The sequence below is a fragment of the Bos javanicus genome, chromosome 11 (assembly GCF_032452875.1).
Source record: "Bos javanicus breed banteng chromosome 11, ARS-OSU_banteng_1.0, whole genome shotgun sequence".
Classification (NCBI taxonomy): domain Eukaryota; kingdom Metazoa; phylum Chordata; class Mammalia; order Artiodactyla; family Bovidae; genus Bos; species Bos javanicus.
The window spans coordinates 94,057,913-94,078,756 of record NC_083878.1 but is presented as its reverse complement, the minus strand read 5'-3'; the positions used below and the strand labels follow the sequence as shown (position 1 = coordinate 94,078,756).

The following is a 20,844-nucleotide window of genomic DNA, read 5'->3' as shown; positions in this document are numbered from 1 at the left end:
GAGGGAATTTTGATTGAGAATGTGTACATATTTGTAAATTAGTTTGGGAAATTAATTCTTTTACAATATTTATTTTCCCCATTTTGGAAGCTGGAATATCTCCTACTAATCTATTTTAAAAATTAAAGCATCACACCAAAGGTTTGAATGCCAAAAAGTAAGTAAGATTCTGATGTGGCCCATAGTTTTACTGTCTTGTTCACATATAACTTTGTATTTTATATTATTATATTACAAAATCTCAATTTTTCAAAGTGCAGAAGTATTCAGCAGTTTGGATAGGAGTGACTGGGTATCATGAGTCACCTGTATGCATTTCTATATACTCTGCCGAAAATAGGAAGTGTCTGTTTCTTGCCAATGATGTGTGATATGGATGACCTTTTTTGATGTGATATTGAAAACACATCTATTCAGCTAAAAGGTGGAATATACATAATACTGAATGTGATGTGTGTGAACTTTTCCAAAACATGAATGAAAGATTTAAGGTTTTCTGGTGTGGGTTTTTACTTCCTTTCTTGAGCAGTTTTTTTGTTGTTTCAATGTTAACTGTTTCACAACAGTTTGACATAGCTAATCACAACAGTTATTAGCTGTGACTTGATTAAAATATATTTGTAAGTCATCCTTTTCAGGTACCATTTCTTTTATCAAAGTAATAGTTTTCTTTCATCTTCTGACAGAGATCTATCAGATCTTTTGCCAATGATGATCGCCATGTTATGGTGAAACATTCGACAATTTATCCATCTCCGGAGGAACTTGAAGCTGTTCAGAATATGGTATCTACTGTTGAGTGTGCTCTTAAACATGTCTCAGATTGGCTGGATGAAACAAGTAAAGGCACAAAAGCAGAGGGTGAGACCGAAGTAAAGAAGGAAGAGGCCGTAGACACCTATTCCAAGTAAGTGTGACCTGACCTTTGTGTGACACTTTACTTGTAGTGCCCAGAAAGTCCAGGGTCCCATCCCACTGGGTTACACTTGGTATGTGGTGTTGTTTGGGTTTTCTCGTTTATATGACTGTAAACAAGGAAGTAATTGTGGAATTTTTCTGAGTTAAATTTGAAGGGACAGTAGAAGAGGAATAATGATTAGATCAGAGAAACAGGATAGAGATGTTCAGGATCCCTTTAAAAAGGGATATAAGCCCTTAAAAAAACCCCTCTGTTTCAGAGATTGTGATATGTCATCTTTTTCATGTGTTGGTTTAGTTTCCTAAATTCAGAAGTAAACACTAGTTTTTTTTTTTTTTGGTCTCTGGGGAAGTCGTAAAATGTCATTTTTTCAGGTGTTTAAAAATTCTGATGTAGAAGAAAGAGTGCAGGAGAATGTCCTCCAAAGGTATTTTTGACTGAATCTTCCTCGACGACTCCCAGGATCCAGTGTAGTGTCTTACATGTAGTACATGCTCATTGGGTATTGAATGAATGGCCTAATGGGAACCAGACCCTTCAGCTATTACAGCAGTGCTTCCAGTGCTGCAGCAAAAGTGAGTTATGAGTGAGATAAAGCTGAGTGAGAACTAGGAAACTATTTATGCCTTGCTAAACTTAGAGTTACTGTTTTGAGCAATGTCACTATGATTGGAGTAAGAATATAGTTTACTTTGAAAGAGGAAGCTCATTTGACTGCATTGTATTCGTAGGATTAAGAACATTACTTTGACTACAACTGGTAAATTGAGGATAGAAGTTACAGAATTTTTTTCTCAGCCTTTCAATTCTATATCAGTATGATAAGTAGATAAAGAATAGTGGGAAAGTATTGATAAATTGATTTCTTTAACTGAAAGATAGTGTAACCTTTCCATCTTCAGATGAAAGAAAATCAGTATCCGTTTTTAGCTGAAGATTATATTTTCTTGACTTCGTTAACTTATTACAGGTAATATATACATTAGCTATAGATTTGTCAGCTTGAAGTTTCTTGGCAATATAATTCACTTTTTCTTGCATATGATAAGTTTAAAAAAGATACTGTCAAAATATACAGTTCATTGGTAATTAGTAGTATCATCCAATAATGAAGCTCTTTGTATCTTAGTCCCCGCACAAGTTAAATAGTCATAAATTCCTTACTTATAGATTATGGGGAACACATGTATACTAATTAAATAATTTTCTATTAAAGAAAAAAAAAAAAAGATTAACTGATTGATTGGCCACACTGCAGGGGTTGTGTAATCTTAGTTCACAAATCAGGAATTGAATCTGGGCCAAGGCAGTGAAAGTGCCGAGTCTTAACAACTGGATCACTAGGGAATTCCTGCATTCCGTGTTTAAGTTGCATGTCGGAATGTGTTTATACCATTTATTGTGGTAAAACTTCTATGATTTGCTGTTTTTACCATTTCTAAGTATTTTTCAGTGAAGTCAGTCCTTTTAAATACATCTCTATGCTGTCAAGGCTGAACAGACTCTTGGAAAGTGCTCCAGTAGACACTTGCTGAACTGGATCAGGTTGCTGAGTTGTCAAGGTGTTTAAAACATGATGTACTGTGTGCTTTGTTTGAATTTTTAAATAGTGTTGTGTGAACTCTGTAAAGTGTTTCCAGTTTGTGAAACATTCCTTGGTTGAGCCCTTGGGTGTGATTCTTCCCGTGTAGTAGAGCTTAAGGTATAGAATGATTGTGTCCCTATTTTATATAAAACAGAAGCAGGCATGGCTTCCAGACAGAGCTGTTGTGGTCATAGACACAAATTATGCTCCTGATGTGTGCTAAGCACTGCAGAGGGCCCAGAGACAGGGAGGGCTTGCTTGTATTTATTAAGGACCTTCTATTGCCAGGCACTGTTAGACAGCTTTTACCTGTGTGCTCGTGTTTTACCTCTTTATAAACTGACTCACAAGTTCCCACTATATGTATTTTAGAAATATTAAGTATTTAGCTTAATTTAAATTAATTCCCTGTTGGGGTCACTTGCTTTATAATACCTCATATTCAAATTCATTACTAAAATTTAGAACTGAATTAAGACTTAGTTTCTCTGCTCAGTCTTGCTGTCTTCTACATGGTAAGACCAAGTATATCATAGTTATGGTATAGAATGTAATAAGCAAGCTAATAAGGGCTAGTTAATAACATCTACTGTTTATTGAGTACCAATTACTGTATCAGATTACTTTTCACATTATTTTACAACAAATCTGCTAGTCTCTATTACTGTTGCCTGTCCTTCACCCCCATTTTACTTAAATTTCCAGTGCTTCATATTTGGTTATGAAGAAAGAGTGACTCAGAATTGATAACAAATTTACCTTGCTTAAGGTCACTGAGTGTGTGGTGGAGTCAGGATTCACATTCAAGTCTGTCAGACTCAGATCTACTTTTCTTCACATCTTCACTTTGATTATCCATGACCAAAACGTGAAAGTACAGAGCAGGGAAAGACTAGGTGTGGGGTCTGGGGATCAGAAAAATCCTCACAAAGGAGGTAGCGTTTGCAGTTGGCTCTCCAGAGAGTGAGTAGGGTTTGTCAGACAGTGAAAGTAGAAGAAAAAATAAATATCAGCAAGGATCTAGGTGTGAAAAAGTATCAGGAAAAAGTATCGGGACTGTTTAAAGAATAATAGCTATTTTTTATTGAGCTATTAATATATGCCAGGCTCTGGGCTAAGTTCATTACTTATGCTAATTATTAATAAGTGATATTCTCAGTACTGCTCTGAGGAAGGTATTACTCTGTTGTTTTTTTTTTAACAAATGAAGAAATAGACTCAAAGTCAAGTAATTTGTAATTTGTCCAGTGTCATATAGTAAGTGGCAGATCCAGGATTCGAAACAGGAAGTCATGCTCATTCCTAAATTGCTTCCCAATAAGCCCATGTCTAAGTGTTCAGTGGGACACCAGGAAAGACGCAGGCAGAGTTCCGTCCTTGTTGTGCCTTTGGAAGACTGCTCTGGTTGTAACATACTCTATACAGTAGATGAGATGCTAGGAGTTAGGTGAGACGTAGTAAGAGCCTGAAAAGAAGCTAGTTTGAAGATGGGTTTAAGAGTGATTATGAGGGGAGAATTTATAAACTGTTACTAGGTTTCGGAGAAAGATGAAAGAATAGGAATACAGAGGAAAAAATAATCAAAGATGACAGACTCTATTCTTAATATCAAATAATGCCCTATATTTGGTTTACTTGCTTCAAAATGATTTTTATTTCTTTTTATACTTGTACCACCCTTATAATTTTTCATTGCTTTAATGTTTATTGACTCTCTCAGGTGTGCCAGGCACTGAGCTGTGGCTGAGTTATTTATGATTTCCTGTCTTGTTTCCATTGCCACTATTCTGTTTCTCTTTTCTCCAGTTCATTCTCCAACTCTGCTAACTTGGGCTCAACTCTACTGACTCTGCCCTCAGCTAGAATGACCTTTTTTTTCTCTTTAACCAAATCATGACTCTGCTGAAGTCACTCTTGAAGTTTGCCTTGCTTGAAGTCTCTAATTTTGATCTTTCTCTTTTCTGAAATTATGATGCAGTCATAACGTAAAGAGCTTGAGTGTTGTGGTCATATCATCTTGAGTTTGAATCTGTTGTTCACTTGTTCAGTCATGTCCAACTCTGTGCTACCCCATGGACTGCAGAACCATTTTACTCTCTGTGAACTTGAACAGTTAATCACCAGTTTTGAGATTCTCATTCCTTGTCTTTCAAATGCAGGCTCTTTGTTAGGTCTAAATGAGATTTGTGGCATGCAGTTTGTTCTCAGATGTCACATTTGTCTTCCTTCTTAAGCAGGTTTTAAACAGCTTTTGTACTTAATCTGCAGTGTGAGCCTCTGAAGCAGGAGAATTTGGAGTATGTTCTCCATATTCAAACACTTGCTTATTTGTTGAATGACCATTAAGTTGAGTTACATTTTCATTTGTAATTGAGGGGAATGAACTAATAAGCTTTAGGTATTAAAATCAAGGATAGATATTAATGTTATTCTTATGCACCATTCATGACTTGATATTCTTTGAATGTGCGTTCTTCTGGTTACCACTGGATTTGGATTGTGTGTGTTGGCAGATCATCTTTGGGTTCCTCAGCTCTTCACTTTTATCACATTATTCTGCTTTCCCCATAAACTTTTATGGATTCCTAGAATGCTACAGCTACAAGGAGAGAGCTAAGGCTTACCCAGCCAATAGCCATTTTACAGTTACAGATACTGAGCCAGAAGGCACTGCTAGGAGCAGAGGTCAGGTCTTTTCATTTCCACTCTGATGCTCTTTCTTAGTATACCACGGTGTTCATGTTTGTCACAATTCTTTACTTGCTAATTAAAAGGTAAAAGGAGGAAGTTTGAATAATTGAAAAGATATTTAAGGGGATACAGTATTTTTGGATTTTCCTAAGCAGTATAGATTTAATAAAGAATTGAGAGATCTATCATTTGAAACAGTCTCCCTACTGGTTCTTTGTGTAAGGTAGTTTATGAGCCTTAAATCTGAGACTTACTTTTGTGGAATTTTGGATATCTGGATTTATGTTCTCCCTTATCAATTCATATGGATATCCAGAAAACCAAGTGATGATTAAGTTATAGTTTCAGAAGTAGGCTGTGAAAGTAATCATTCAGACTTTTATTTTTAGGGATCAAGGTGGTCGGACATTGTGTGGTGTAATGAGGATTGGCCTGGTTGCAAAAGGCTTGCTGATTAAAGATGATATGGACTTGGAGCTGGTTTTAATGTGCAAAGACAAACCCACAGAGACCCTGTTAAATACAGTCAAAGATAATCTTCCTATTCAGATTCAGGTGAGTACAGTTTAATTGTACCTCTAGGAGAATTTGTGAAAAGGTAAAAATAGGTAGTGATCTTCATTAATTTAATAAAAAGAAATTGATAACGTAAAAGGTAGGTACAGACGGCTACTCTGGGTCTGTGCATCATCCATCACATCTAAGGCAAACTTCTGGTGATTAGTATTCAAAGTACAGTCTTAAATTTTCAGACGTATGTTGCTGAGAGTCTTCATGTTTTCCAGAGTAGGCCTCTCAATGTTATAAAACTCTCTAGAAGGTTTGATATAGGGTGGAAAAGAACAAAAAGAGCCTGGACAACTGGAAACTTTGATAGATGCTAATTTTTTAAATTGACGACTCTGTTAATTTCATTTCATTCATTCATTCTGTTAATAGAAACTCACTATTAATTCCTTGTTTTCGAGCCTTTTTCATATTGGGATGCATTTAGAGAATTTTACTGTTGTCATGTTTCCTGGAGGATGCTGCTGGAGGCTGAAGGCTCCCCAGGGCTGAAGGCAACTGGTTGGTCCAGGGCTGTGGTCACTTTAGGACCTGCTCTACCAGCCTGCTCCAAGGGTCAGTTGAAAACTGTGATCACCTTTCATTTTCAGATATGTTACCTTTGGTATAATTAGATTACATCTTTTTGATGATTTTATATCAGTTAGTCCTTCAATCCATGTTGCATAAATAGATATCAGTACACAAGGCTGAACTGTGAGTTGTTGAATGCTCTCTTTTTTTGTAGTTGGTTTCCTTTATTTGTATTTCTTCTGTGGAGACCTTTTTCCTCCCAAAGTAAAATGAATTCTAAATTTGTCTTTATTAGCTTTGTTACTGGATCATTTTCTTTCATATTCACCAACTGATTTTCAGAACCATCTTCCTGACTTTAATCTGCCGTTCCTGAAACTCAAATTTGTGTTACTTGTTGACACATTCGCCTATATTAATTTCTGGAGCACTTTTTAAAAAAAATCATTTTTAGATCTTAACACTTTCTAAGTGAGCAAATATATTTGATTTTTCCATTTTCAGTTCTGATTGAAGGAAAGTTTCTGTTCTTTCAAGGGTTAAATTCATTTCTTTTAAAGAAAGATATAAAAGATTAAAGACTAAATCATTGTGTGATCATTTGAGAAGGGAGAGTGGTAAGCAACATGGAGTACAGTAAAGAAAGTTCAGTAACAGGTTTCTGACTATACTTTTTGTTATTAGAATGTTAATGTTGTAAAATCCATCTTTTTTCCATTTTTACATTTATTTCTGCTTTTATTATAGTGAACATTGTTATTCTTAAATTTGTACTAGAGTAATCAGCAAAGAGTTGGACATATGGAGGCTTTTCCAACCATCTCACCCCTTTTCTGTTCTCTTTAGTGAGTTCTGTTTTATATGAGTGGTCATATTTTCAGTGTGTCAGGATGGGAAAAGGGTTGAAAATCAGCTGTAAGAAATTGAAGATCTGTTGTATTTCTCAGTATTGAAGATGCAGGAAATTGGAGCTTCAGTTGTACTAATAGAGCTTTCTCAGTGTAGTTCACAACTGTGTGAACTCTGTATTTTCTGTTTCTGGGCACTACAGTTTTAAACTTTTTGTCAGGCTAGCAAGTGTTTGAGGGAAGGGCCTGGGAGAGAATGCAGACTGTGTAAACTGTTTCAAATTTGAAGAGACTAGGGCTTTTTACACTAGAGAAGCTGAAAAAAGATACAAGTATCTTCAGATCTTTGAAGAGCAAAAGTGGCCTGAACTCTTAAGACCAGTGGTGGACATTTTAAGAAACATATCTGATTTTAACATAGCCAATAGAGTTATCCAGCAATGAAACCAGCGGCTTTGTGTGATGGTTGGGATCCATGACTGTAGCTGTTTGGGTAGAGGTACCCAAATAAATGGGGATGTAATTGTATACTCACTTTATATTAATTTATATATGTACACATATTTGCTATGCCTTTATATGTACACACAAGCATGGACATCTTATTATTAATACAAAAATGTTTAGAAAATCATTTAAAATGGGATTTTTGCATTTATTCCGTGCCTACCCCTTTTTTCTTGGTGTTCGTTTGGAAAACCAATCTCTGATACAATACGAACTTATTTCCTTGTGAATTAAAAACTTTTTCCCTGAACACTTATCATAGCAAAACTTTGAGTTATCAGGGTACCTTAATTAATTGGGATTGTATCAGACCTTTTCTCTATGTACTCTTTTCTATGGTGATTTTAGAACTTCCCTTGAGCAGAGGAAGAAGGATGACCAAAACCAGAGTCACTTAGAATTAGTCTAGCCCAATACTCATATCATATTTCATTACTCTGGATGTGTCTTAAAGAGTGATCTGCATGTACAGTTGAAAAATTGACTGTGCTTTTTCTCTGAGACATCTTTACTGCTCTTATGCAGAGTGAATGTGAGCAGTTTCCTGCTTTTTTCTCTGTACTCTAGTTCTGGCTTTTCCAGCCACTATGTGGCCTTTCCCTTTCTTGGTTTCCTCTGTTCAAAATTAGGGTAATGAATTTTCAGTTTTCTGTCTTTTTTTGGATGTTTAATGGTAAAATGCTGTTCTTATATAAATGACTTTGAGTTCCCTTAATGCACAGTTGATGAGTAGAGAGACCCAGTAGTGTTTCTGTTCAACTATTTATATTAGGTAATATATATTAAATTTTACCACCAAGAAAGGCCCTGTGTAACTAAACTATATATATTTAATGTATAGCAATACATTAAATGTATACTTAAAAGCAATCCTAGTTGGTGATAATTTTTTGTATAATTGTTAAAAGAAGCAGTGAACATTTCCGTGTGGATGTCAGATGACTTGTCCCAGAGAAGGTCTCACTGGAGTGATTTCTGACACCTCTTGTTAGAGACGGGAAGTTAGTTACTTGTTTATATTAACCCTTCTACTGATGAGTGATTGTGCAGAGATCCATTTGCATTTATTCTTACTTGATTTTCTTTAAAAATCTACATAATCTTACATAAAAGATTAGATAATCTTATACTTATAAATCTTTATTAGCAAGTAGGAGTTCCTGTTTAGGTTGTCCTATCAAAAAAGATATTGGTTTAGAGAGCATTCCCAGCAACTTACTATTCTATATAAGTCCTTTGTAATAATTTCAAGAACAATAATTTACCTTTTGTTGTATAATGATGCTTTTGGTAACTTTCACTTTCAAATATTAGAAAGAATGATTTTAAATGTTGTTTAATAATTGAATAGATGATTGACCTTGTGGTTGCTTTTTGAGGGATGGAGAAAGAGGATTCGCCGGTAAGTTGGGAGAGAGAAATGTTACTTCCACCCTAAAGAACTAAAGATTACTCTTTCAGAACAGTAAAAACTAATCGTTAATAACTTTTGAAAACCAAGACTAAGGGGGGAATCATTCATTTTTTGAAATTTTAATTAATTGGCTGTATTTGAAATCTTGGTGACTTTCAGAAACTCACAGAAGAGAAATATCAAGTGGAACAATGTGTAGATGAGGCATCTATTATAATTCGGAATACAAAAGAACCCACGCTAACTTTGAAGGTGATACTTACTTCCCCTCTAATTAGAGACGAATTGGAGAAGAAGGACGGAGGTACACATGTGTATATATATGTATATGTATATATAGAGAGACATAGATGTGTATATATAAATATATATTTGTTTTGTTCACATAAGACCTCTCTTAAATGCTGCACTAATTATGTTCAGTGGATTTAAGAAATAATCTGTCTTTTGTTTTTTGCCAGAGTATTTTAAGCAGATTTATTCCTATACGATCTCTGTATTTTGCAAAAATGTTTATATTCAAAATGTTTATATTCAACCTAAAATATGTTAATTCAGAAAAACCTGTGCTTATGTTGGTTTTAAATCCACTTTAATTTTTATACTGTTTCGGTGTTCTGTTTTACTTTGTCTAGTTTTGCATTGCTATTGGTATCAGCTAACCTGTTCTGGGTAGCTTGGTTATTAGGTCTGATTTTAGGGTTAAATGTGGTTCAAAACAGTACTGTTTTCAATTTTACATGTAGTAACTCCGTAACTTTTTAAGAATTATGCTTTAATTGCCTAAGTGTTTTGTAATGTAAGAGAGATAAATTAGGGGGCTTTTTATTTATTTTTTTAAATAATCTTTAGTAAAAATTTTTTTCTAGGAAGTGTGTGATCCTTTTAACATTTAGGATTTTATATATGTGGGAATTTTAATCTGACTTTCTTCTGAAGTTAAAAAGAATTTCTGCATAGCAATGCCGTCAAATAAAAGTGGAGTGAGAAATCTATTCCGTTTTAAGAAGTACTGTTGGAGCTGGATTTCTTTTTAAATATTTTTATCCTTTCACATCAGCTTGTTTCTGCCTCTTAGTCCTGTCTCTAGAAACTTGCCATGTGCTATTTCTCCTGTGTCAGACCTTTGACCAACTGGCCTCTCTGTTATGACAGTTTAGAGGCAGTGTGGCCTAACTGGGCCATCAAGGACTCCCTGTTGCTGTTTTTCATCACTAGATATTCAGCAAGTTCCATTGTTTACTCCCCTACCTGAAATACCAGTGCAGCAAGAAGTATTGGTCAGTTTCTTAATTTATTTCAAGTTGACGATAAAGGAAGAAAAAGACACATTTTATCAGAGATGTTAGAATTTCAAGTTTTGAAGGCATGACTCATAGGATTTCTTAAAGTAAAAGTGATAGACTTCCTTTTTAAAGAAGTCCTTTGGGTACTAAAACCAGCTATACCATACCCAACAGATAGAAACTAGGTGCATTTATGAATCATAGTTTAAAATTAAAGTACATCCACTCTGTAATTGGGTTTATCCCTGTACTTTTTCTTTTGGGCTGTATATAGTATCTCTAACACCTCTGAAGAACCAATCTTAAATGGCTTAATTTCTTTAACAGCATTACAGTTCACCATTAACTGTAGAACTATAAAATGATTTCTGAAGTATCAAGATAATTCTGTTAATTCTGGTAAGCTGTGTTCTATTTGACCCTCTAGTGTAAAACTAACCATTTCTAAGTATAGTTATAGATATTATTAAAAATTATTTGAGTATAGAGAGATGAGAAGATGACTGAAGTTGCCAGAGGCTAAATTTGTCTAGATTTGAAGTTGCCAAAGACTAAATAATGTTTGCTTGCAGCTGGAGACATCTCTCCCATTACTTTGAAAGCATTGAGAACAACAGGCTTCTTTCCCTCCATGGTTTTGTGCACTTACATGGGATTTTATGGTTTCAGTGATAACTAAGCTTAGTCTGTTGCCTTTATTACTAGGTTCAGAGGACCTGAAAACAGATCTTAGTATGTTATACCCTTACTAGAAGACTAGTTATTGCAGAATGGAATTTGCAGTGGAGTAGGGGAGTCATAGTCTGTTCAAGGTGTTCAGGTTATTAAAGGATTGCAAGACCTCTTTATAAGCTCAATCTCATCAGCTGATGTTAACGTAATTGCGTGGGATCAGATAAGATGAAAGAATCAGCTTGAATCTAATTTTTTACACGTTACTTCCTCTCCTTTTGAATGGCAGCAAGATTTGCTTTGCTGTTTTCCTTAACCTCACAGCCCTGCCCACTCACCTGTTATCTCTCATAATTTGCTCGTTTTGTCTAATTTAGACTTTGTCGAAGTTTTTAGATCTGTGCTAGCAGTTTTGTGTGTTATTGGGTAACTGAGGATCCAGTGTAAGCGTTTAAGACCTGAGCTGTACAGTTCTATAGGATTTCTTTCATCCCACCAGATAACTCCTCTTGCCTTGATGCAGTTCTTTTCAGCTGCATGGGGTCAAAGTACAGATTCATTTGGGTTCCAGGAATTTCTAAGTTTGAGAGAAATCTCTTTAAAAAAATATGCACTCATTTTCTTTCTCAAAGTTTAAAAAAATTCGCATTGTAAATACTTTTTGGGGAGAGATTTTCCTGCAGAATATCAACTTCTCTTCTCCCACAGAACAAACCGGCTGTTCACAGTATATACCTAATGTGTTTCCCTTTCCTTGGGACATATTTGGGTAAAATCAAAAAGGAAAAATGTCTGAGAGCAGGCAGAACTGGAGGACTGAATCTGGTGAGAGCACCACACTTTTCTTCTCAGTGTGTTTCTGCAGAAGTGGCTCTAGCTAATTACTCATTTCCTATTGCTGTTTGGATTTTCAGTGGCCAGACTATAGTGAATTTCTTTGGTATTATTTACTGTTTCACAGGTAAGTCCTCCTGTGCTGTCAGCCTTCTTTCTATATTCTAACCCTTTACTTGAAGGCCCTGTAGAATAACCATTCCCTATAACTATATGGGGCTTCTCAGGTGGCGCTAATGGTAAAGAACCTCCTGCCAATGCAGGAGACACATAAGAGACGTGAGTTAGATCCCTGGGTCGGGAACATCCTCTGGAGGAGGGCATGGCAACCTACTCCAGTATTCTTGCCTAGAGAATCCCGTGGACAGAGGACTTTGGCAGGCTACAGTCCTTGGAGTCCCGAAGAATCAGACACACTGAAGTGACCTAACATGCACACATACATGCATTACTACATGCTTCCTGCTAAAGAAGGCATAGCAAAAAGAACACAGACCTTGGTGGCAGCCAAGTGTTTGACCCTTAACTCCATTAACTGTTACTGTGTGCCTTGGACATATGTCTTCACTTCAAAATGTGGGTAATGAATACTTTAGAAGTTGTTTGAGAGAATTTATGTAATAATATGACCTGTATAATACCCAGCACAAAGTGATTGATTAGTAAACAGTGGTAGTTAGTTTATTAAACAAAAAGTCACAGCACAAACTCATCTACTCAAAGTGCCTTGAATTTACAGTGAGAATAATGTGTAATAATAGGTTTGAAGTAGTAAACATAAACAGAGTTAAACTGTTAAATACCCATTGATGTGTAGTACTGAAATCAGTATACTGTATTTGCTGCAGTGCTAGTAATGAGCTGACTTACTGTTAATGTAAAGTTTATGGTTCATTGAGACAGATGTCTTTTTCCCTACCCATGTCCTTTATCCGTAGCACCTTGAGTGGTACCTAATACTTAGAAGGCAATTAAAACCTGTTAAATTAATTTTTGTAGCTAGCATATTATCTGATCAAATAGAACTGTTTGGTGTGTAAGAAGCATTAACAATGGACATCTCAGAATTCAAGTAATATATATATATTAAAGATTTTGCTTTGCTAAGGTATTTTATAACTTACTGTGTTATAAGCACTTTCTCATATATGATTTAACTCTCAGTAGCTATGAGGTGAAGAAGGCAATGGCACCCCATTCCAGTACTTTTGCCTGGGAAATCCCATGGACAGAGGAGCCTGGTAGGCTACAGTCCATGGGGTCGCAAACAGTCGGACATGACTGAGTGACTTCACTTTCACTTTTCACTTTCATGCATTGGGGAAGGAAATGACAACCCACTCCAGTGTTCATGCCTGGAAAATCCCAGGGACAGGGGAGCCTGGTGGGCTGCCGTCTATGGGGTCGCACAGAGTCGGACACTACTGAAGCGACTTAGCAGCAGCAGCAGCTATGAGGTAGATAGTTGTCCTGTTTTATAATGAAGAAAGTCTGATGTTTCACCCATCTCTTCTGACTCTCAAGTCCAGTTACTATATAGGATGATCGTAGGAGATCTTAGCTGATTTAGTTTTTCTGAGCGTCCCATGGTCCAAGCTGCTTTTGGTGCTTGTGATTTTAAACCAGAAGTATATTTGCTGAGGGTGATAAATCCATCTGCTTACTGTATTTACCATACTTTGAAACCAAGTGGATAGGGAAACTTCAAAGGCACTTGTGATAACTTAGACTGAGATAAACTGCAGTGCTCAATATTAGGGGAGATTCTCAGGGTGTCACAAAAAAGTTGCCCAAGCGCCCCTTAGTTGCCAGTGTGAACTTCCAGTGCGGTTTGTCAGAAGTTCACTAGTGTGAGTCCTGTTAGGTGGAGGACTAGTCCAAAGGTCACAACGAGGATTTCTAACAATGCTGCAGTTTTATTCTCCTGCCTTCCCCAGCTGCTTGACTTGCCTTGTCCTGTGTAAACCTGTAGCCACTATCTTTCCAGTGGCCCACTGCCTACTGAGGCATTGCAGAAAAGTCATATCTAGTGATGTTTCTGTCATAAACTAGGATAACAGTGCTCTGTTTTACCTTCATGCTACATTTACCTGTTCATATTATTGTAGCCTGAGGTTTCTCATGGATAGTGACTTGAAGCATAATGTCTGCTCTTCACACAGCCTCAAGGAATTGAGAGAAGGACTGCTTGGATCTCTTCAGGCTACCTTGGAGATTCTGTCAGTATGCACTCAGTAGCTCAGCTTCATTCCAACTTTGAAATGTCAGGGAGGTCTTCATGATAACCCAGCTTGATTGTTTTATCTTTGAAGAACTCAGGTTCCAGACACATAAATTCTATTTAACACAGTCATGTTCTGGCTTTTCCCTGCCCCATCTGCAGGCTAGTGTTTTTGTGAACAGGCAGAGTTAGCTTGCATGTAAGGGATGGAGAGAAACTGACCAACATTTCCTGCAGGACGGTGTGTTTCTGGTCACAGATCTAACCCCTAACCAAATAAAAGTTAGGCATAATAGACTTCCTTTCAGTGCTTCCATTGTTTAGAATGTTTTATGTACCTTCGTGCTCTGATGCCAGGTTATTGAGCAGTGAATTTTTTAAAAGCTGTTTTTCTTTGCTTTTGGCATTTTTGTTACTATCCCCTATGTTTTTGTTTTTTTTTTTTAAATCTGTTATACTGGTCACTATAGGAAAAAAATGAAATGGTTCATAGTTCCATTGTTTCTGATTTAAAGACACCAAGATACCTTTTTTACTAGAAAAGCTTTGTTTCTCTACAAAACTGAAACACCTATGTTAAAGTTTATACAGAAATGTTAAATTCAAGGTTCTACTTTGAGAAGTGCAGTGTTTTTCCAGCAGCAATTCTGTGATTGCCACATTTTTTAATGAATGAAAATATATAAAACTGTGTTATTAATTATGTAAAAGAAATAGGCAAGCAAGGCTTACAAGTAGCACTACAGTGCCGCATAAATTTATATAGTTTTAAAATAAGTTTTGAAGAAGGTAAAATGAGATGAATTATTACATCCACTCTGCTGTTCTCACCTCATGAATATTGAAACATTTTGGATCTTTTGACTTTTTGACTATCAGAGCATGAAGAAACCTGGTCATGCTGGATGATGATGTTAAAGGGAATTCAGTCAAGTCTTCTGTTCATTGCCTGTTCCTTTCATCTCTTTTTAGTAGAATCTACTGCCTCCAAATGTTGACTGTCTGTAGCAAGCTGATGTCACTAGTTTTTTAAAATAAGAATTAATGAATATAATTTGACTTTGGGAATAAGAGAATTTATCTAAACACTTTTGCCATTGTTCCCCTGTAAAACTGTCTGTGTGGTGATGAGCAGATGTTAATTACAAGCTGTTCACCGGACAGCAGCATCAGAAAGTTGAAACGGAGCTCTTTGGCCTTGTCTCTTCCTACCCAGACTTCCTCTGACCCCTCCCCTCTTCCACTGATCTTGCCCCCTGCCGCTCTCCTGCCCTCTAGCCTTTCCTGATACACCTACTTGTTGATCCAATGACAGAATGAAACATAGTTTGCTTTACTCTAAAAGTCCTAAAAAATAAGCATGGTCTATTCCTTTTCTTGAGATTACATTATTTAGCAGTCAGTCAACCTTTGTCATGTCTAACTTCTAAGAGATTCTAACTGTTCATTTATAGTAGTTCTGCTTTGTATGTGAGCTTTACACAGATGCTTGTATTGACCACAGTTAAACATTTTGACATGTAAACACGAAAATGAATTACTTCTGTGTTTTGTGTCATTCAAAAGAATTACGCAAAGACAGGAACTAGGTCGCCTATGAAGTAAATACCTATAGTGTGTTTGCTTATGTTTATAAATAAAAGCACATTATCATTTCTTTTTGAGGCTTTCCATTTTATGAGGAAAAAGGGGTAATGAAATGAGGCCCTGTATTGTGAATTTGTTGGCAGATATTAATGTGAAACAATGCAAGTATCTGCTGTAGGGCTCACCTGGTCAGAAAATAAGTGTGTAGCACTTCAGCCTTGACATGTTGAAGCCAATAAAGAAAGCCCACATAAACATACTGCTGAGATTGTGACTGTCTGATTGTACCAGGAAGTGTTGGTGGGCTCTGTGAGTTCTTAAAAGAGGAAGGTAAATACGACTTAATTCGATTAGACAAAGACTTCTCCAAGAAACATTTGTATGTTATATGCATTTAAATTAATGCAGCGATTCTTCAAAAGTTTAAAAACCCACTTTTTAGCGGCTAAGAGGAAATAAATTTGGCTATCTAAACATGGATTTAGTATCTTGTGACATCTTCTCAAATATGAATATTTGTCACTAATCACATGTTTGAGTTCTTAATTTTGCTGCTCCTGGCCATCCAGTCCAACTCTGAAATGTTAAGGCAAGTCAGATAGTTGTACTTCAATAGTATTCTTTGCTGCTTTTTGGGAAAAAAAAGGTATGCAAAACTTGAAATGTATTTCACCATATTTCATATTTTAGTTTTAATAATTTTGGTTTAGAGAAGAAACAGAGAGCTCCATGGTTACACTGGAAGAGTTCTCCTCAGTGGGGTAAAGTTTCTATTAATGGTTATCTTGTTGGATGAGTTAATTTTGTTGTAAAATAAAATTGCCATGCTCAGTGTATTGTTAGTATATCTCAAATTGATGACCTAAGCCCTAATTTTCCTTAAGAACTGATTAGTGATTAAAATCCCTTCTTCTATAAAGAAAAGTTGTTATTGCTGTTGGTCCCAGATTTCTACTCTTTGTACCTTGTCAAAGGAAAAGTGCTATGTACCTATTTTGTGCCCTGTGATGTTACATACATGCTTAATAAGATCCCAGACTGTATGTAGCAGTGATCATTGATTTGTTTACTGACTGAGCGAATGACTTTGTGCTCCTGTTGTACTTGTGCGCAGAATGGCTCTATTGATGATTTACCCAAGTAATGATAGTACACATAATCTAAAAAGAAAGCAACAAAGCCAAAACCTGAAATCTTCTGGGAGTCTTATTAGTTATATGACTAATATATATGCTGCTCTTCTTTTTATTTTTATTGTTTGGTAATTTGACAGGAATCCCTTGGTCAAATTGTATCTGTCTGTCTTTATTCCATTTTCCCATTAGAAAAAGTTGCGATGAAAGATCCTCCGGACTTACTGGACAGGCAGAAATGCCTGAACGCCTTGGCGTCTCTTCGACATGCCAAATGGTTTCAGGTTGGCTTTTTGTTATTCTCTTATTGTTACTGTAACCTTTTGCAGGTTTCATTTGGAACACCTGCCACTTAATGGTTTCTGTGTAATATATAAAATGGGGTGCGCTCTACCTCTTAGTGTTATTGTAGGGGTAAATGATTTAATTTAGGTGTAGTGCCTACTATAGCTTCTACTATAGTTAATGATGTTTAATTGTCATATAATCCTTTTGGACTTAGTACTCTGAATTTCAAATGACAGCTTATAAAATGCAAACATGGGTGAGAAAAGCTAAAAATGGAGTTGCCATGAGGCTATAAAACCAATTCTAATAATATACTTCCTTTACTTTAAACTCTGCCTTCCTAAACCATAATTTTACTACTTTTAATAACTTGAGTTTTTGGTTTGCTTGACAACTTACGAAGATTGACCAATTAGTACTCATTTTAAATAACCTGTCCATGATCAGTGTCCTTAAAATGAAGAATGGATTTCAACAGGGATATTGGAATCATTTTGTTTGTTTTAGGCAAGGGCAAATGGATTAAAGTCATGTGTAATTGTCCTCCGCATTCTCCGTGATTTGTGCAACAGAGTCCCCACATGGGCACCATTAAAAGGATGGGTAAGTACTTAAATATGATTAAAAGCAAATTATGAAACTATAGTCAGAGGAAATCCTGTAGAAATTATATGTTACTGTATTCTGAATTAGCTAAGGTGTGCATTTATCTATTTTTGTTCTGGGAAAAAATTATAGAGGTTTTTATATGATTTCTTTTTTATGAATTTAATTTGTATTATACATACATTTATATTTATAAATTTACATTAATTTGTAAAATATGTAAATTTAATAAGTAATATAATATCTTCTAGCCACTAGAGCTTATATGTGAAAAATGTCTCTTTTACTTCATCATATTCATATTATAGAGACTGAGATAATTTTTCTGACAAAAGGTTCTTTACCTGTTAAAAGTGAGTGTCTTCCTGCACTTTTACTCTCCACTGATGGTTGATTATTATTGACCTACTGCCTGGAAAAGATGCTTGACTGGCACATTTCTCTTTCAGTGCTGCTTCCATTTAAAATAAAAATTACCTGGTATACCAGTATAAGGTTCCCATATCTTGTTTTCCTTTCTCTTTTGAGTACAGACATTTAAAAATAAGTTCATATTAGTAATTAAAGTTAGGTGAATAGTACAGTTAACCGTAGTTTAAAATGTATGTTGCCAAACTTAATTAATTTGGAAATTATTACGCTTGATCCAGTAAAGAACATTATAAAACAAGTGAAGTTATAAAGGGTTATTTTAGATTAATTTAACAATTATTACTTTGATATTGGCATTATGAACCTTTTAGTTTATTAAATATGGAGATTTGGTCCTTTTTTAATTCCAGTTGTACTACTTGGGGCAGGATGTCTGGAATGAAGTCTTATTATGGTTTGAGTCCATCCTAGGTAAAGTGGGAGATAGGTGGGCTGGGTTTGAACACTGATTATTTATTGGCCATTACTAACCTACATGAAGGCTTGTTAAATCTTTGTTAAGTTAGATGACTGCAGTTTCTTTAGTAATCCTTTCAGGGTAACCGAAAATAAACTTTTTGTAGCAAAAAGTCTTCTGAATATGTACTCTCAAAAAGAGTTGATTTAAGCACTCTGGCTGGGGTAAAACTTGATAATCAAGTGGGAAAAGTTAATTGGGCCCTAAGTGTTAAATGGACTTTAACCTTTGGGCCTCCATTGTAGATAGAAATGTCAGCTCACATTTAACTGGAAACCTTTTAACACTTGGTGCATGTACTAATTTGTAATTTAATATCTTCTAGCCACTAGAGCTTATATGTGAAAAGTCTATAGGTACTTGTAATAGACCTTTGGGCGCTGGGGAGGCCTTGAGACGAGTAATGGAGTGTTTGGCATCTGGAATTCTACTTCCTGGTAAGGGTTTCAAACTCTGGAGGCAGAAGAACCAACAATTTCATTTAAATATAGTTTTCTATTATGTGCTAAGTTTGTCCTCTACACAGGAAAATGATGTGTAGGAGTTGTTTTGCTTTGAATTTTAGCAACTAGAAGTGTCATAAAACTCTCTTTCAATAATTGTAATTTATGTTTTATATATACTAACATAAAAGGTACTAATAAGATATTGTGTCTGCTATGAAGTTGCTTTACCCAGAACTCTGAATTTGAAAATGGTTATGTGAAGTTAAAATGTATGATGTTCATTCTGTTTGCAGTCTGGTGTTTAATTTGGAAAAATTAAATTTGGTCCTTTTTTCCATATATAATCCCTTAAAAGATTTGGGGTGATTCATCATGCTGTTTCTAAATTCTCAGAGTTAAGACCCAATTTTGACCTTAGATATACAAATGACTTCTAGTAAAATAAGGACATTTAAATGCTAACATATTGAAAATAAGTGTCCATTGTACTCCATTTAATTCAGCAGACTTTTAACCTTGTTCTTTTAGGTTTTTTTTTTTTCCTTTTCTTTTCTTTTTCCTCTCCATTCTTTTCTTTCTCTCTATTTTGTGTTAGTTTACTGAATTCTAAGTTCAGTTCTGAATGGTACTTGTGTTTGTTTTTTTTTTGCCTTTGCCAAAGGGGGTCCTGGTCTTCATGATCCTTGTGAGCGAGATCCAACAGATGCTCTGAGCTATATGACCATCCAGCAAAAAGAAGATATTACCCACAGTGCACAGGTAGGAGATGGGCCCTATGACTGTGGTCTCTTAGAAAGAATGATATCATGTAATTTATTTAAAAACTTTTTTCTTGCCTTCTGTTGGGGGCTTTTGTCATCATAATAATAGCATTTGATGAATGTGTTTTTAGCTAGATGTTCTAAGGGCTTTATGAATGAAAAATTTTAATAAATATAATCTTTTTTTCTTTAGCATGCACTCAGACTATCAGCCTTTGGTCAGATTTATAAAGTGCTGGAGATGGACCCCCTTCCATCTAGTAAGCCTTTTCAGAAATATTCCTGGTCAGTTACTGATAAAGAAGGTGAGTATAAATATTTTGTATTGGGGTGCGTGTGGGCAGTGATGGAGATGGTCGTGAAATGTTTATCTTGTTAGAGCTGAGAGCATTTGAAGTTTTTAACCCAAGTCATATATAAGAGCGTTTACTGCTTTTCTTCATTTTCTTCTGTCCCATCAGTGACATCAACTTGCTTTCATTTGTTCTTTCTAGTGACAAACTCATTTGGCTATTGTTGATCAGATTCCATTACGGCATAGACTTAGGGACGGCACTCTGAGAACCCTTGGTCTGAAGTGAAGAGAAAAGTCACAAGCTAGGGGGAGATGTCAGGGTCACTCATCAGTTTGATGATCTTGTCATGCTTGGAAGTGTTATGTAACCAAGAAAGAGAAAACATATGCATAATATAGGAGAAAAATATATTGGAAAATTCAGAACTGTCTTCCATTTGTTCTAGTCTGTGTGAACTCAGAGTTTCAGCAGAAAGAGCACAGGCTTTAGGGTCAGTATGACCTGGTTCCCCTCACAGTGCCCATGCTCACTAGCTTTAGGCCTTGAGCACTTAGTTCATCTCTTGCCTTGTGGGTATTACTCCCACTTTATTAGCTATTGTCAGATTATATGCCCATCTCAGTGCTTGGAAACAGTAGATACGCAAATATGAATCTTCTTATTCTCATTATGCCACAAAAAACCTCCCTCCCTCTTTTCCTCCCTCTCTCTCCTATTATACTAGAAGGTGGGATGTTTAACACCAGTTATTTTCACCTGTGGCATCCCATCTACCACGAAT

At 35.8% G+C, this 20,844-nt stretch overlaps 1 protein-coding gene across 13 annotated transcripts in view; it reads left to right on the top strand.

Annotated features, from left to right (window-relative positions):
• The window catches only part of STRBP (spermatid perinuclear RNA binding protein), a 199,183-nt gene that overhangs the window by 106,258 nt on the left and 72,081 nt on the right, over positions 1 to 20,844 (top strand). For all 13 annotated transcript variants that reach the window (XR_009739583.1, XR_009739584.1, XM_061433465.1 and 10 more), the window contains 8 exons: positions 687 to 907; positions 5,585 to 5,750; positions 9,204 to 9,348; positions 16,970 to 17,061; positions 17,573 to 17,668; positions 18,886 to 18,997; positions 19,668 to 19,765; positions 19,961 to 20,072. Coding sequence is in view for 11 of the 13 variants with exons in the window: in XM_061433465.1 (XP_061289449.1) it covers positions 687 to 907; positions 5,585 to 5,750; positions 9,204 to 9,348; positions 16,970 to 17,061; positions 17,573 to 17,668; positions 18,886 to 18,997; positions 19,668 to 19,765; positions 19,961 to 20,072 (1,042 nt within the window). In the remaining 2 variants the exon portion in view is untranslated. The remainder of the gene's footprint in view (positions 1 to 686; positions 908 to 5,584; positions 5,751 to 9,203; positions 9,349 to 16,969; positions 17,062 to 17,572; positions 17,669 to 18,885; positions 18,998 to 19,667; positions 19,766 to 19,960; positions 20,073 to 20,844) is intronic.